Below are 13,410 nucleotides of genomic sequence, written 5' to 3'. Positions count from 1 at the left end.
TATATTGTGTTGTGAAATTATATTTATATTATGTTGTTAAATTTGTACGTGACATACAAATATGTGTTGTGATGTATGGAGCTAAATAAAATTAACTTTGTACTTGTTTTTTATTTTTAGTAAAACTTAGTTTCCCATTCGAGGATTAGTTAGATTTCACACATGGACGCGAAAGCATGACTGTGGTCCAATTAAATCTTGAATTGTCCCATTATTTAGACAGTTTGGGAATGGACAGTTATGGTGCATAGTTTATGGTTGAAGGATTAGGTTTCGGTTGTGGGACCCATCTCCATCTTCGAGTTCTCTCGGTGTAGGACCCATCTCCTTGTTCATTCAATTTTATATTATTCCTTTTTAGTGTTTCGGTTTAGTTGCATGATCTGAACACATTCCATAAATGCATATTCATTATAATTAAATTTACAAGTTTTATTTATGTCGGTCAATTGTTCTTAGTTCTCATGCATCCTGTCACGCCCCCGACCCGCAAATAAAGACTATTCACGAGATAGGATGTGAGCCATATCTTAACTATAGAAATAAATTCTACAACCAAGATATGGTGGAAAAATTAAAATAATTTGGCATGATTACACAATACATCATATAACAAATCTTACATAATAAAAGCTTGAGTTTACCATATATAATTTATTAAATACGCAGCGGAAATAAAATATTAGTATACAAAATTAATTCATAACAAAAGTACCAACTAAAATAATAATTGAAATGAGTAGCTCTTGCCAATACATAAAATTTATGCAATGAGATGCATGAATGTACTCACTCCCTTCTAATCCCGTCAACACACCTAAGACACCCAAGCCTGCACGTCCTATACCATGCTTATACCACTTGGCTCCTAGTACGTTAGAATATAAGTTAACTCTTGTTCATCCCTTAACCCAATTTTTGTAATTAAACTCTCAGTTTCCACTTTATTAAACAAGCACTTCCCTTAACGCCCAATTGTATTTTCAAGCCCTTCCTGCGACGCCTGACATATACAAGATTTCATTATTTTAATAATCAACCAATTTGTATACTCAAGTCATATCTTAGCTATCGAAATAAATTCTACAACCAAGATATGGTGGAAAATAAAATAAAATTATAATGATTACACCATACATCAACAAAATCTTACATAAAATTTATTGAATACGCAACGGAATAAAAATAATACACAAATTAATTCACAACAAAAACTACAATAATTAAATTGTAACAATTCTTTCAAATGCATGAAATATATGCAAATGAGATGGATGAATGCACTCACTCCCTTTTAATCCCATCAACACATACATAAGGCATCCAAGCCCGCACGTCCCATGCCATGCTTATACCACTTGGCTCCAAATACCTTAGAATATGAGTTAACTCCCGTTCATCCCTTAACCCAATTTTTTGTAATTAAACTCTCAGTTTCCACTTTATTAACCAGGCATTTCCCTCGATGCCCAATTGTATATTCAAGCCCTTCCCCCAACGCCTGACATATACAAGATTTCATTACTTTTATAATCAACCAATTTGTACACTCAAGCCCTGCACCCTACGCCTGACATATAAAATGTTCATTATTTTATATTCAAGGCAAACTTCAGCCCTTGAATATCATCACAACTCAAACACTTTACAAAACTCAACACAACTAAATGAACTTTCTTTCTTGCTTTTAAATGCATATGTATATGTCATGTTCACATAGATATCAATACTCCCAATTTATATGCCATGTAACAAGGATATCAATAATCATCTGCAACACTAATCAAATTGTTAGTAGCCAAAATCGTACGATCTTATCAATATTATGTAGTATGGATAACATACAACAATCTAATTGAGAAATATTACTTTACCATTTTACTCCATCTCTCTCTCTAGGTGATATTGATGCATAAATCCATTTGAGTTCCATGAAGCAATTTTGTTGGGTAAGCTCTCATGCATTTTCTGGGATTTGTCTCTCTTATTTTACAACATTCTCAAGGAAAGTAAATGGATATTTTTGATGGTTTGATGGGAGTGCTTCTTATGGCAATGGTCTCGAAAATATAAATAGATAAACAACACAAGATTTAAGTGGTTCGCCAAATCGACTACATCCACTGGGTTTACTTTTATTGTATTTCACTATATATGAGAAACTTACAAATACAATGAAAGATGGCTTAAAGCCTTAACAAAATGTATATGAAAGATAAGGGGTAATAAGAAAAAGGAGAATGGCTTTGGAGTTGTTCTTTTTTTTTTTTTTTTCTTTTTTTTTTTTTCTTCTTCTTCCTCTCTCTTTTCTCCCTTGTCTTCCGTTGGTTCTTACTCCTTCCTTTATAAAGATTGCTTGACATCTTCCTCTCCAAATAATTTCCACAAGGCAACAAATGTGTTCCAATAGAAACATACCAATTGTTAACCTAATCATGACCATAAAATGTGTTCCCATAACAAGGCAACAAATGTTGTCCTAATCCTTAGCAATGAAATGTGGTCCAATAGAAAAACAACAAATGTGAAGCTAATTATGAACTAATGAATAATATGCAAGATGTTCCTTGCATCAAAGGCCATGTGAAATGTTCTAACCACAATAAGTTGTCATCTTCCTTTATTTAGAGTGGTGAATATCATGCAAAGTGGACAAAAGCTCAAAAGCCACGTTCAAAGTCTAAGGGATATGAATCCCACCTCTTCAAATTTTGGAGGGATGAATCATCACCAAACATTTAACTCTTAGATTCCTAATGAATACAAACTTTCCAACTCACCCTTAAGTAGACTTCCACCTTCACATTTAGAGTGGTGAGTAATCACCAAATCATTAACTCCTAATGTTACAAACTCTCCACCTCATCTTTGAGAGAAAATATCAAGACAAAATTACTCATTTAGTCCAACCTCAAACTCTTGGCCCTTTGTGAGAAAAATCTCATCATAATCTCCTTCTCCAATTCAAACTAAAAATATCTCTACTTACATATGAAAATAAGACGAGCTAGTTTTTGAAATAATTTGTAGCAAAAAGGATTTTACATTGAAACTATTTTACATATTGCAAGTAGGTTCTTACATAAAATAAATCTAATAAAATCATTAAGTAAAAAAGTAATTACCCACCCACACACACACACACATATATATAACCTTTTTTTTTTAAAATATGGGGTATTACACATCCTAATATGGCTTTGTCACCTTCGGGTGTTGACCAGCACGTACCTACCCTGGTGTTTGGTGAATATCAGGGTCGGGTGTGTCAAACAGTGACCTATCAATGCAGATTAACCAGTTAAAGTCATCCATAGAATTCATATGGTCTTCTAATGCGGATTGCTAGGCAGGATCATCCATATACCACACTACTATTTGGTGCAGTCACACAATCGCACATCACACATACATACCTCATACAAACAACTTCTTACATCAATCCATATGAATCAAAAGTGTAAGCGCGCGCGCACACACACACACACTATTGGTTCAACGTAACAATAGATATCTAGTCGCATAAACATACAAGTTCTAGAAGATAATTTTAACATGATTCCTAGCCCATCTCCTCCCACTGGCATTCGTATATGTCATTAACTCATCTAGTAGCCCAATAAACATGTAAATCCCGGTAAGGCATCACCTACAATTAAATCGAGGTGCACATCCCCTAGGATGAATCGTTAACCAAAATTCAACCCTCGATCAACATGGTCACAAACGGTTGGTCAACAACCCTTCGTTATCCAATCAAGAAGATCCCCACAACAGATTTCAGATTTGTGAATTCCTAAGAGCCACATTAGTCACACATCAACAACTATAATTTCATGACGATCCAACAGTCGAATCTTTGCCTACCACAAAGGTCAAGTGGATGCCCTTTGTGAAATTAGATTCAAACAATGAAATCTCATTGAATGGACCTAAAAATGAATTTAGGGCATCAATTTCATTCTAGGAAGACAAAGTTGGGTCACTGGTCACGCGTTGTAGCACCAACATTCTAGCTCTAGCTAATTTGATTATGTCACACATTTTATGTACAAGGCATTATTTATTTAACTAAGTCTTCAACATCCCAGCTCCACCAACAATAAAATGATTAAAATCATTGCAAAAATAAATAAAGGAAGCAGAACCAAACGGATAAGTCCTATCAATGAGAAGTACTCTAGATCTAGCACACCATCGTTGACTTCAAAGGTTCTTCTGCAACGTCCAAGTAAACAGATATTTGTGGCACTAATCTTAGTATAGTGATTACCATAGTTATATATGTGGCCTTAAGACAACTTTATTTGCATTTTGGGAAAGTTGGGATGAAGATTTTTATGTGTTTCTTTGATTATTTGCCTTATGTTTGAGGGACTTTCAAAGTTTATGGCCTTTTATTCTAAATTGTGAAAAATGCACTACAAGAATATTATCAATAAATTACTCAATCAATACAAAAACACTAGAAATACACTATACTAAACAAAGGGCTTTCAAATGACACATTGGTCTCATTTGAAAGTTTCTTCAAATTTATTGTATCTAATCATTTTCAGGTCCTTCCATCTTATATGTAGTACATTCTTAACAACTTTGGCCTAAATTATTGGGAACACACCTTTGAGTAACATCTTTCACAACCTATTCGCCCTATAATGTTGTAATTTTAGTCATCTAATAAGAAAATAAAGAATTAAAAATACATCTGGCAGAAATAGATTTTTATTTTATTTTATATATGTTTTGTTTGAAGAAGTATAATTTCTTTGATTTCCAAGTAGGTAAATCTTACTTCCTCATCTGATTGATACACTTTTTGTATAATACATAATTTCAACAACTGGCTTTTATGCGTACTAATATATGCTGCATGTAAGAGCTACACGATACAGGGAGCCTAATCACGCTTTGGGAGGCAATGGAACCCACTTGCGGTATTCTGCAAGAGCCCACACGGGGAAGATGTTTCTATAAGTTGGATAATGTAGCATACAATTCATCTTGAACACTCCAGCGATTTCCTGCCATACATGATTAGTGAATAGATGTTATAAAACGTTGCAAGTAAAAATTTGAGCATACATATACGCAACACAATATGTTATTTTGTGTTTTATCCTTTTTACTAGTCAAGCTGGCAATAGATGTTAGGGTAAGCAAGATACCTGCTGAGGAAAGTCACCATTTTCCATCTGAGAGTTGATTATCAACTTTGCTGCACGATGAAGAGGTGCGGGGTCTCTTTCGGCCTGTCCTGCATAAATCAAACCCATCATAGCCCAAGCTGTCTGTACTAAATTTGATCGGTTTCCTTCAAGAGGAACGTACTCCTGTATCACCCACCACAGAGTGAAATATTTTAGTCTAAGACAATGAGATTAACTAAGAAACTTGGAGCTCGCTTCAAACATAATCCACCTCCCATATTTTACCCTTTTTGGACATGAAAGGTAGCTCTCTCCCCAACCACCGTTCTCATTCTGCATTGTGAGTAAAAAACTAACAGCTTTGCGTATAACTGCACAATTGTTGAAAGTCTTGCCAGCAGCTGTTAACCCTCCAAGAGCAAACCAGGTACCATATGTGAAGCAAACACCCCAATTCCCGTACCTTGGAAAATGTTTCTTAACTAAGTTGTTTCTCTGCTATAGTTGTTAATCAAAGAAATCAAAATTTTGATTTAATAATATGATATTACCATGAACCATCTTCCATTTGTGTATTTTCAACGTACTGTGCTGCATTGGTAATAAATTGATCTGTCTCTTTCTTCCTGTGGCCAGGGTACAACTTCTTAAACAAAACCATAGCCTGAATTGCAGCTGCAGTGCACTCAAGATATTCATGCTCAAGAACAATGTCTATGAAGAATTCCGTGGGATTCAACATCTGGGGAGAAAAAAAGAAGTGAAAATGTCCAGTAAGTATATACTAATTAATAATGCCTTGAAAGACTTTAGTTTCTTACATAACTCCAATTCTTTAAAATTCGACAACATTACTCCAATTCTTTAAAATTCTTACTTCTAACCATTTTGCTGCTCCAGCTCGTTCCCAGACTCCTAAACCACCATTTTTACTCTACAATGAGCCATAAAATGAGATTTGTAATGAGTAGAGAGACCTAATAGACCTTGCAGTGAAGAACAAAAGTCTTCAAATGCTACAAGTTTTTTAAGGTTTTTAAAGTAAGGCAGCATGCATTAGGTCCAAATTTTGACTGACTGACATAATAGTTGTACCTGTAGGTAAATTAGGACATTGACAGCCTCGTATAACCACTCAGGTTCCATTTTTTCACCAACCAGCTCCGGTGGCATCATCGATAAAAGCAGGCAACACTGTACAGGGGATTATGGTGAGAAAAATGGAAATAGCATTTAAAGGGGATAACTAAGTTGAAGTATTTGTTACCTTTAAACCCTCTGCAGTGCAATCAGAAAGTTGCCATCCATGGTCTTGATCAGAGAAAGTCCACGATCCTTTGGAAATGTGGCGGTGCATACTTTTGAAGTCACCCGATGGATTGTCCTTAACCTTTACAATTCGATTCCAAAACAGTCACTAGTTAGAACAAATTAATCGATGCACATATACATTTTGCAAAAAAAAGAAAGTTCAGTTGACTATATAAAAAACGAACCTGAGATTTCTTTACGAAGTCATGTCCTCTAGCAAGTGTGGGTGCAATTTCATCGGTTAGATTGGAAGCAAGCAAAGCTTGAATGGCAAAACCAGCATCCCACATTTGACTGCCAAAACTCTGCACGTATTAAGAAAATGTATCAACTTATAATGTTTTCCAATGATTTAGAAGAGTAAACTTATAATGTTTACTAACTTGCATCTTCATCCCATCCTCAGCAACCCATAAATAATCTGGTATCCTGGCAAGATGCTTTTTAAAATAATCACCATTTGGGTCTTCAGCCCAACAAGCCATCATGCATAACGCCTTTTCTACACTTCCAATGGTAATGTATCTGCTGTTTTCATCTTCATAATGAATATGCTCCATTGCTACTTCGAGAGCCCTTTTCCTGATCAGCTTGTTAAATGGCCAGCGTGTAAGAAGAGGCTCCGTACATATGTACAGACTATCCCATAGAAAGTCCTGTATCCAAGGATGAGGGTAGTAGATGTCCTCCTGCATTCAAATTACCGCAATCAGTTTATGTAGCTAAACAAGAAAAAAATTGACTAATTAGCTATCTTATTCAAGTTCAACATACTTTAGCACAGTGATGACGCACTCCATTCCAGTTAATTTCATCGTAAGGCTGAGCATGGAGTTCTTCCCTTAATTGTAGTATGAGAGGTGTGATGGGACCAACAAATCTTTTCCCATATAAATATGACATAGGCATGTAAACCATCCTACAGTAGCACCACATTTTTGCTGCATTTGCATGATGTAGAAGAGATTAAAAAAGAAGACTATAGGTAGAGAGAGACTAATTAAATCTATCAACATGTGAAAGATTGAATTATTTGTACTTGTGGAGTCCGGAATTGCGCTAACCTGGATGTATAGGAAGAAATGAAGGCAGAATCCAAAACTCTGGGGGCATTGGGTTGCTTCCGGACCACTCAAACACACCAAGTATCTTCAAGAATCAATTGAGCAGGATTAATTAAAAGGGGAAATCGTCTTAAATAATAGTAGTGCAGTGTTCTCAATGCCAAATATGACTCGATCACTCTTCAATATACTGAAATAGTCAAGGTTATATAAGATTTTGGTCTGCCATCTGTAAGTCATATTTGACTTAATCTAGTTAAAAGGTGGGACTCCACCTTTGAAATATATAAAGTAATAGTTAATTCTAAATTTCATTTCATCTTTCTCTACTGGACAAAAGCTAAAAGTTTAAATAATTATTTGATTATGTATGCATTGGATATGTATGGTATAACTTGCACCACTAGTTTGGAGTCAAATATAATTTTATAGCATTTATCTTTTTTTTTTTTTAGATTGCAACTTTAATAGAGATAAATTTTAGTAGAGGGTCACCACTATTATAGATTGTATCAACAATAAGGTTAGTTTTGCTAATATTGATCTGCTATCATTAACAATTATACATTTTTATACGTTGTCGATATTGATCCGTTATCAACAACAAATAATCTCAAATAATTTGGTTATATATGGCATGTATAAATTACCAATATGTTGACAATTTGCTATAGTGATGGTGCTATTTAAGAACAACAGTTAACCCGAAGCCTAAGCAATTTGTCTTAGTGCTGCAGATAGGCATACCGAAAGCCAAGTTTTACCCCATGAGGGGATGTGGGTAATACTGCCATGATCAAGAATCCACTTTCTAGCTCTTGCACAAGCATTGTCTTGGCCACCATCGGATCCTTCTCCAAGAATACGCATACAAATGTAGCTGAGAGCTGTGCAGAACATGGTGCTGTGTCCTTCAATGTGCAATCCCCAACCACCATCTTGGTTCTGAATTACCCACAATATTAATGCATATTAATTAGCATTATTTATTCAGTATTTCTATTTATACAAGCGGGATATTGGATGCAGAAATGAAAATTCTTGGCCAACTTAACTGCAACCCTTGTTAGTTGTTTAAGGCACATTTTGAAATTTTTTAATTTTATTCAATTTGTGTGAAAAAATAACAAAATGTGTGTGTGTGTGTGTGTGTGTGTGTGTGTATGTACCTGATGATAGTATATGTAACGCAGAATTTCTTTGCGGTGTTCTGCATGGAATACAGTGTTAAGATGCCCTGTAATGTAAACACACATGACCTGCAAATTTTGGGTAAAAAATTAAAAGGAGTGGTTAATAAAAACCCCAAATATTTGGAGTTACGTAAAAACTCGAGAAAATATGCTATTTATTTTTAAAATGGGAACATGGGATTGCTAGTAAAATATTTTCATAGTCGGTTGCACATTTTTGAACGTTGACATTAGGTGTAAACTGTGTAGTCATAGAGAAACTTAGTTATTCCTCTCAGATTTTGAAAGTTGAAAGACTATATATTTAGAGTAATGCTAGGGAGATTAAATTTGTAGCAAAATTTTGTAAAATATGATTGGATTATGTTGATAAACATGCTCATTCATATTGGTGACACATCATTTAGTTTGCAAATTTTGTCTACAACTTTAGTCTCCCATATAAATTGGGGTGATGCTAGAGAGACTATCTATTTAAACCATATGACATAGTCGTTAATGATTGGATTAGTACTGCTTATTTTCTATTAGTAACACATAACATGATTTACAAAATAAGTCTAAAAAATTAATCTACCTAGCATCACTCATATACATTGGGTTCAAAAATTGACCTCATAAACTTTAAAAAGTTGGTGTCAATTTATCCATTAATATAAGTAGGACATTGTGTGGGTATACAACAAGATAGTAAATGGTGACAATGTTAAATACTGACCAATGGAGGAAGGAAAAACAACGGGCCGGCATTTTCGGCAGGCCAATGGCCATCACTAGCCTGCAACGCTGAAAACAAGTGGATAGACCTTCTCAATGAAGCTGTGGTCTTTTCGTGTGTGATTTCCTCTCCATCCTCAATTTTAACTGGGGGAATTGTCTGTTTGAAGTTCTTCTCCCTTAGGAACTGTCGATAAGTGAACAGATAATTAAGTGCGATACTACTGAGAGAATTGAAATTATGTTTAAACAAATTTATGATGATGATATTATTATTAATTAAATTTTAATAAACCCTAAAGATTTATCGGTGTTGCCCATCAGATAGGAAAATGAAAACTTTGTACAAGAAACAAGACATACAAAAAAAATCTGACTTTTTTATATTTATAGCAGAGAGCACACACTTTGTGTGTGTGAACAACCGTCCACCGCCTCCCACATTCTCCTCAAGCACAATTGTTTATGTTCATTCAAACTATTCAAAAAACATCATGATTTCACTTACCTGTATGAAAAAATGATGGTGGGACAATTTCTCTTAATAAGTGCATATTTTTTATCTTATGTAAATATTTTGATACAAAATTACTATTGTGCCCTCCTTATTTAAATATTGTATATCAAAAATAAGGGTAAAATAGAAAAAAAAAGGCAAAGAGTTCAAAAGATACAAAATTACTATTCATCAACTGAGTAACAAATGAGTAACCCTTTACAACAACTCCCAAAATAATAAGTCTAACGGTGACTACTCTTTCTTAAGTACTATTTTCTCTCCTCCTCAAATTATTTAACTTTAAAAATAAAAATAAAAGTCCAATACAAACAGATTATGAGAAATGAAATTACTCCCCATTGATCAAAAGTTAAAACTTAAAAGGGTCCAACGCTATTCATACACTTGTCTCCTCTCTATGCATTTTTAAGTGAAGGATATTGTTTGGGTTATGGTGCATTCAAGGAACACGCGAGCATCATGCTAGCTTGTTATGGAACTTGTGGATTTTATATACACACGTCATACGCTATATTTGGCTTCCTCATTTTATCTTCTTAGCTTCATTGCATGGCATTCATGACAGAGAATACTTTATAGGTGTACTTGTAGTTAACGTATTTTTTACATACAAACTTTATTATTAGGATTATGTTTATTCACTTTATATTCTAAAAATCAATTAAGTTAAGGAACATTTAGTCGCTTATATGCATCAAATGAATGGATGGTTGATAAATTATTACCAAGGTCATGGATCATGTTCAATATATATAAATGACTAAATGATCTCAAAATTGATTGATTTTTTGTAAATATGATCTTTAGATAATGTGAAAAAGTAAAATAATGTCTTTAATTATTGTATGGTGTGTTAATAATGTGGGTAGATAAATAGGTAAATGGACACAAGTATTAATTGCTTCTAATAAATAACTACCTCGATGAAAACAAGTAACTAGAACTTACATTCTTTAGAAACATGATTTACGTTGCGTAGGCTAATTGCCGATATAAGTTTGGACGAACTAAAGCATACCTGCATTCGCCATAGGAGGTCACCACTGGGCTTAACCTGATGGCGGTTATTGTAGAAATGAAGACGAGCTTCTTCCACCTCAGCTCGCTCTTCGGTAGTTCCTGCTTCAGGGTCAAACTCAAATATCTGCCTTCCCACGAAGTTGTTTGTGCTGTAGATGTATGGATCATTGCCACCATCTGCGACCTTAAGCTTCCACATTCTTCAATATTCTTTATTTCTTTCTTCTTATAAAGCACCTGTTGCATGCATGCAATCTATAAATCACAATATGTATATTTATATCATCACTTTAAGGAGAGAGAGAAAAAGGGGGGGGGGGGGGGGGGGGGGGGGGGGGGGGGGTGGGAGGGAGGGGAGGGAGGGAGAGAGAGAGAGAATGAGAGAGACCTGTATATAGAAGGGGGGGGAGGGGGAGAGAGAGAATGAGAGAGACCTGTATATAGAAACTTAACTATGTTTTCAATGGACGAATATATAAATGATCACCTTCCTTAATTTGTGTATGTATAGAGATCGGAACATTAAAAGATATATACCCATCAATTTTTATTAGGGTTCTTTAGAAAAAGGCCCTTGAAATTTCTATTATCTAAACAAAAACCCACCTAATATTAAACATTCAAATAAAATCCAAATTTAAAATGGACTGCCATGTAGACAAATATATAACCAACTATTGTAACATATTTACAACTTTGCCTCAAAATCCTAAGTATGTCAATAAATGTTATTACTCACCCTAATTAAAACCCATATGGAACTTTGACCTTTCGTGTATCATAAATATTAGTCACATATATAAATTAATTTACCTATATCCAAAAAAATAATAAGCATATTTCGTATGAAAAAATTTTTCCTTTATGCAGTCAATTATTTTTTAATAAAAAAAATATGTTTTGGATCATGTAAATACATTCATATAAATTAATTCACCTACTAACATAAAATAAATACTAATTTACCTACGTTTATATTAATTTACCTATTCCAAAAAAAAAAATAGTGATATTAAATAATTATTGAATGTTGTGGGTTTGTGCTTGTAGGTAATTAAATAAACTTGTAATCTAATGCATATAAATCATGCAGGTAAATTAGACCCTTTAAATTTTTGTTTGATGGAATAGGTAAATTAGACTCTTTTGTAGGTAAAAATAGCTCAAAACATATAGTTAGCTTTGTTTTGTGCATTAGGATTGGAGTATATATGCAATAGCTGAAGCTGTTTTAGGTTTATTGCTATGCTTGTAGGTAAATTAACTTGTATATTTAATGCACAAAATCATGAAATTGCCATTATTATTTTTCAATCAGCAACCTACAACATCATGAATTGCATGAAATATTTTGTAAAATAAATATAATTAATTAAATGGATATAACAAGTGACAGATCCAAAACCCCCATCTAAGTATTATTAGAGGTAGTTTAGGAAAGTACACAATTTGAAAAGTCAAACTTTATTAAAAAATTTGTTTAGTTGAAGCCTAATCAATGGACTTTAGTCAAGAAAACAAAAAGAGATGAGTTTTAGTTAAGGAAAATATAGTTTCAGATGGGAAAAATTAGAATTAGATGCCTCATTTTAGATTTTTGCAGACTAAACATTTATGCTTTTTAAGTTTTTGATTAAACTTTTGAAACATTTTATTAAGATACTCAGACTTGAACTACTTCAGATTAATTGAAATTAATTTACATTTAAATATCTGCTATATATTTTAAATAATTGCAACTATTTAAGTCTAAAAATTTAAACTTTTCAAATCTAAATGTACACCCACACCAAATGGAAACGTACGAACATTAAATGAAAACGTACCAACATCAAATGAAAATGTACAAACCTTGAATTAAAAAGTACTCAATTATAAACTATATTACAATGAATATTCATCTTTTTGGAATGTTTAAAAATATGTTTGATTCATACACGATGCTCTAGATAGTCTTGTTTTTTGGTAGATAAGTCTCTAGAACAACTTTTATAAATCCTTATTATTGTAGATAATGCAAAATAATAATGATAAATCATATAATTTTGAATTAACAAAAAGACTATTGTCACATCCCGGCCCGGGTGGGACCACTTCCCGGGCCCGCTCCACCACCGCAGCACGATATTATCCGCTTTGGGCTTACCATTCCCTCACGGTTTTGTTTCTGGGAACTCACACGAGAACTTCCCGATGGGTCACCCATCCTGGGAATGCTCTCGCGCGCTACTCGCTTAACTTCGGAGTTCCTACGGAACTCGAAGCCAATGAGCTCCCAAAAGGCCTCGTGCTAGGTAGAGATGAGAATATACATATAAGGATCACACCTCTGGGCGATGTGGGATGTCACAATCCACCCCCTTAGGGGCCGGACGTCCTCGTCGGCACACCACGACCAGGGTTAGGCTCTGATACCAAATTGTCACATCCTGGCC

The 13,410-nt window shown here is 34.2% G+C and overlaps 1 protein-coding gene across 6 annotated transcripts; it reads right to left on the bottom strand.

Moving 5' to 3' along the window:
* Window positions 1-4,703: 4,703 nt before the first annotated feature.
* LOC137739048 (beta-amyrin synthase-like) lies at window positions 4,704-11,463 on the bottom strand. 6 transcript variants are annotated; one of them, XR_015966484.1, is made up of 16 exons: window positions 11,410-11,447; window positions 10,974-11,212; window positions 9,437-9,622; window positions 8,695-8,784; window positions 8,273-8,470; window positions 7,526-7,610; window positions 7,236-7,402; window positions 6,845-7,150; window positions 6,647-6,766; window positions 6,418-6,540; window positions 6,246-6,344; window positions 6,028-6,084; window positions 5,702-5,892; window positions 5,422-5,613; window positions 5,169-5,333; window positions 4,704-5,024 (listed from the first exon to the last, which is right to left on the bottom strand). XR_015966484.1 is itself a non-coding variant. In XM_088699910.1 (16 exons), exons 2-16 carry the CDS (start codon window positions 11,172-11,174, stop codon window positions 4,905-4,907), a joined length of 2,286 nt encoding a protein of 761 aa, XP_088556036.1. In that variant the 5' UTR covers window positions 11,175-11,212; window positions 11,429-11,463; the 3' UTR covers window positions 4,704-4,904. The 6 variants fall into 6 exon arrangements, 5 of the variants coding, with proteins under 5 accessions (XP_088556036.1, XP_088556038.1, XP_088556035.1 ...); XM_088699910.1 differs by having other exon boundaries at window positions 5,436-5,613; window positions 11,429-11,463; XM_088699912.1 differs by having other exon boundaries at window positions 5,436-5,613; window positions 5,702-5,776; window positions 6,035-6,084; window positions 11,410-11,446.
* Between the last annotated feature and the right edge of the window lie 1,947 nt (window positions 11,464-13,410).

This window comes from Pyrus communis, chromosome 9 (assembly GCF_041283825.1).
Source record: "Pyrus communis isolate YQ-2024b chromosome 9, ASM4128382v1, whole genome shotgun sequence".
Taxonomy (NCBI): Eukaryota; Viridiplantae; Streptophyta; class Magnoliopsida; order Rosales; family Rosaceae; genus Pyrus; species Pyrus communis.
The sequence above is the reverse complement of the archived record's forward strand: the minus strand, read 5'-3'. Positions and strand labels throughout refer to the sequence as shown.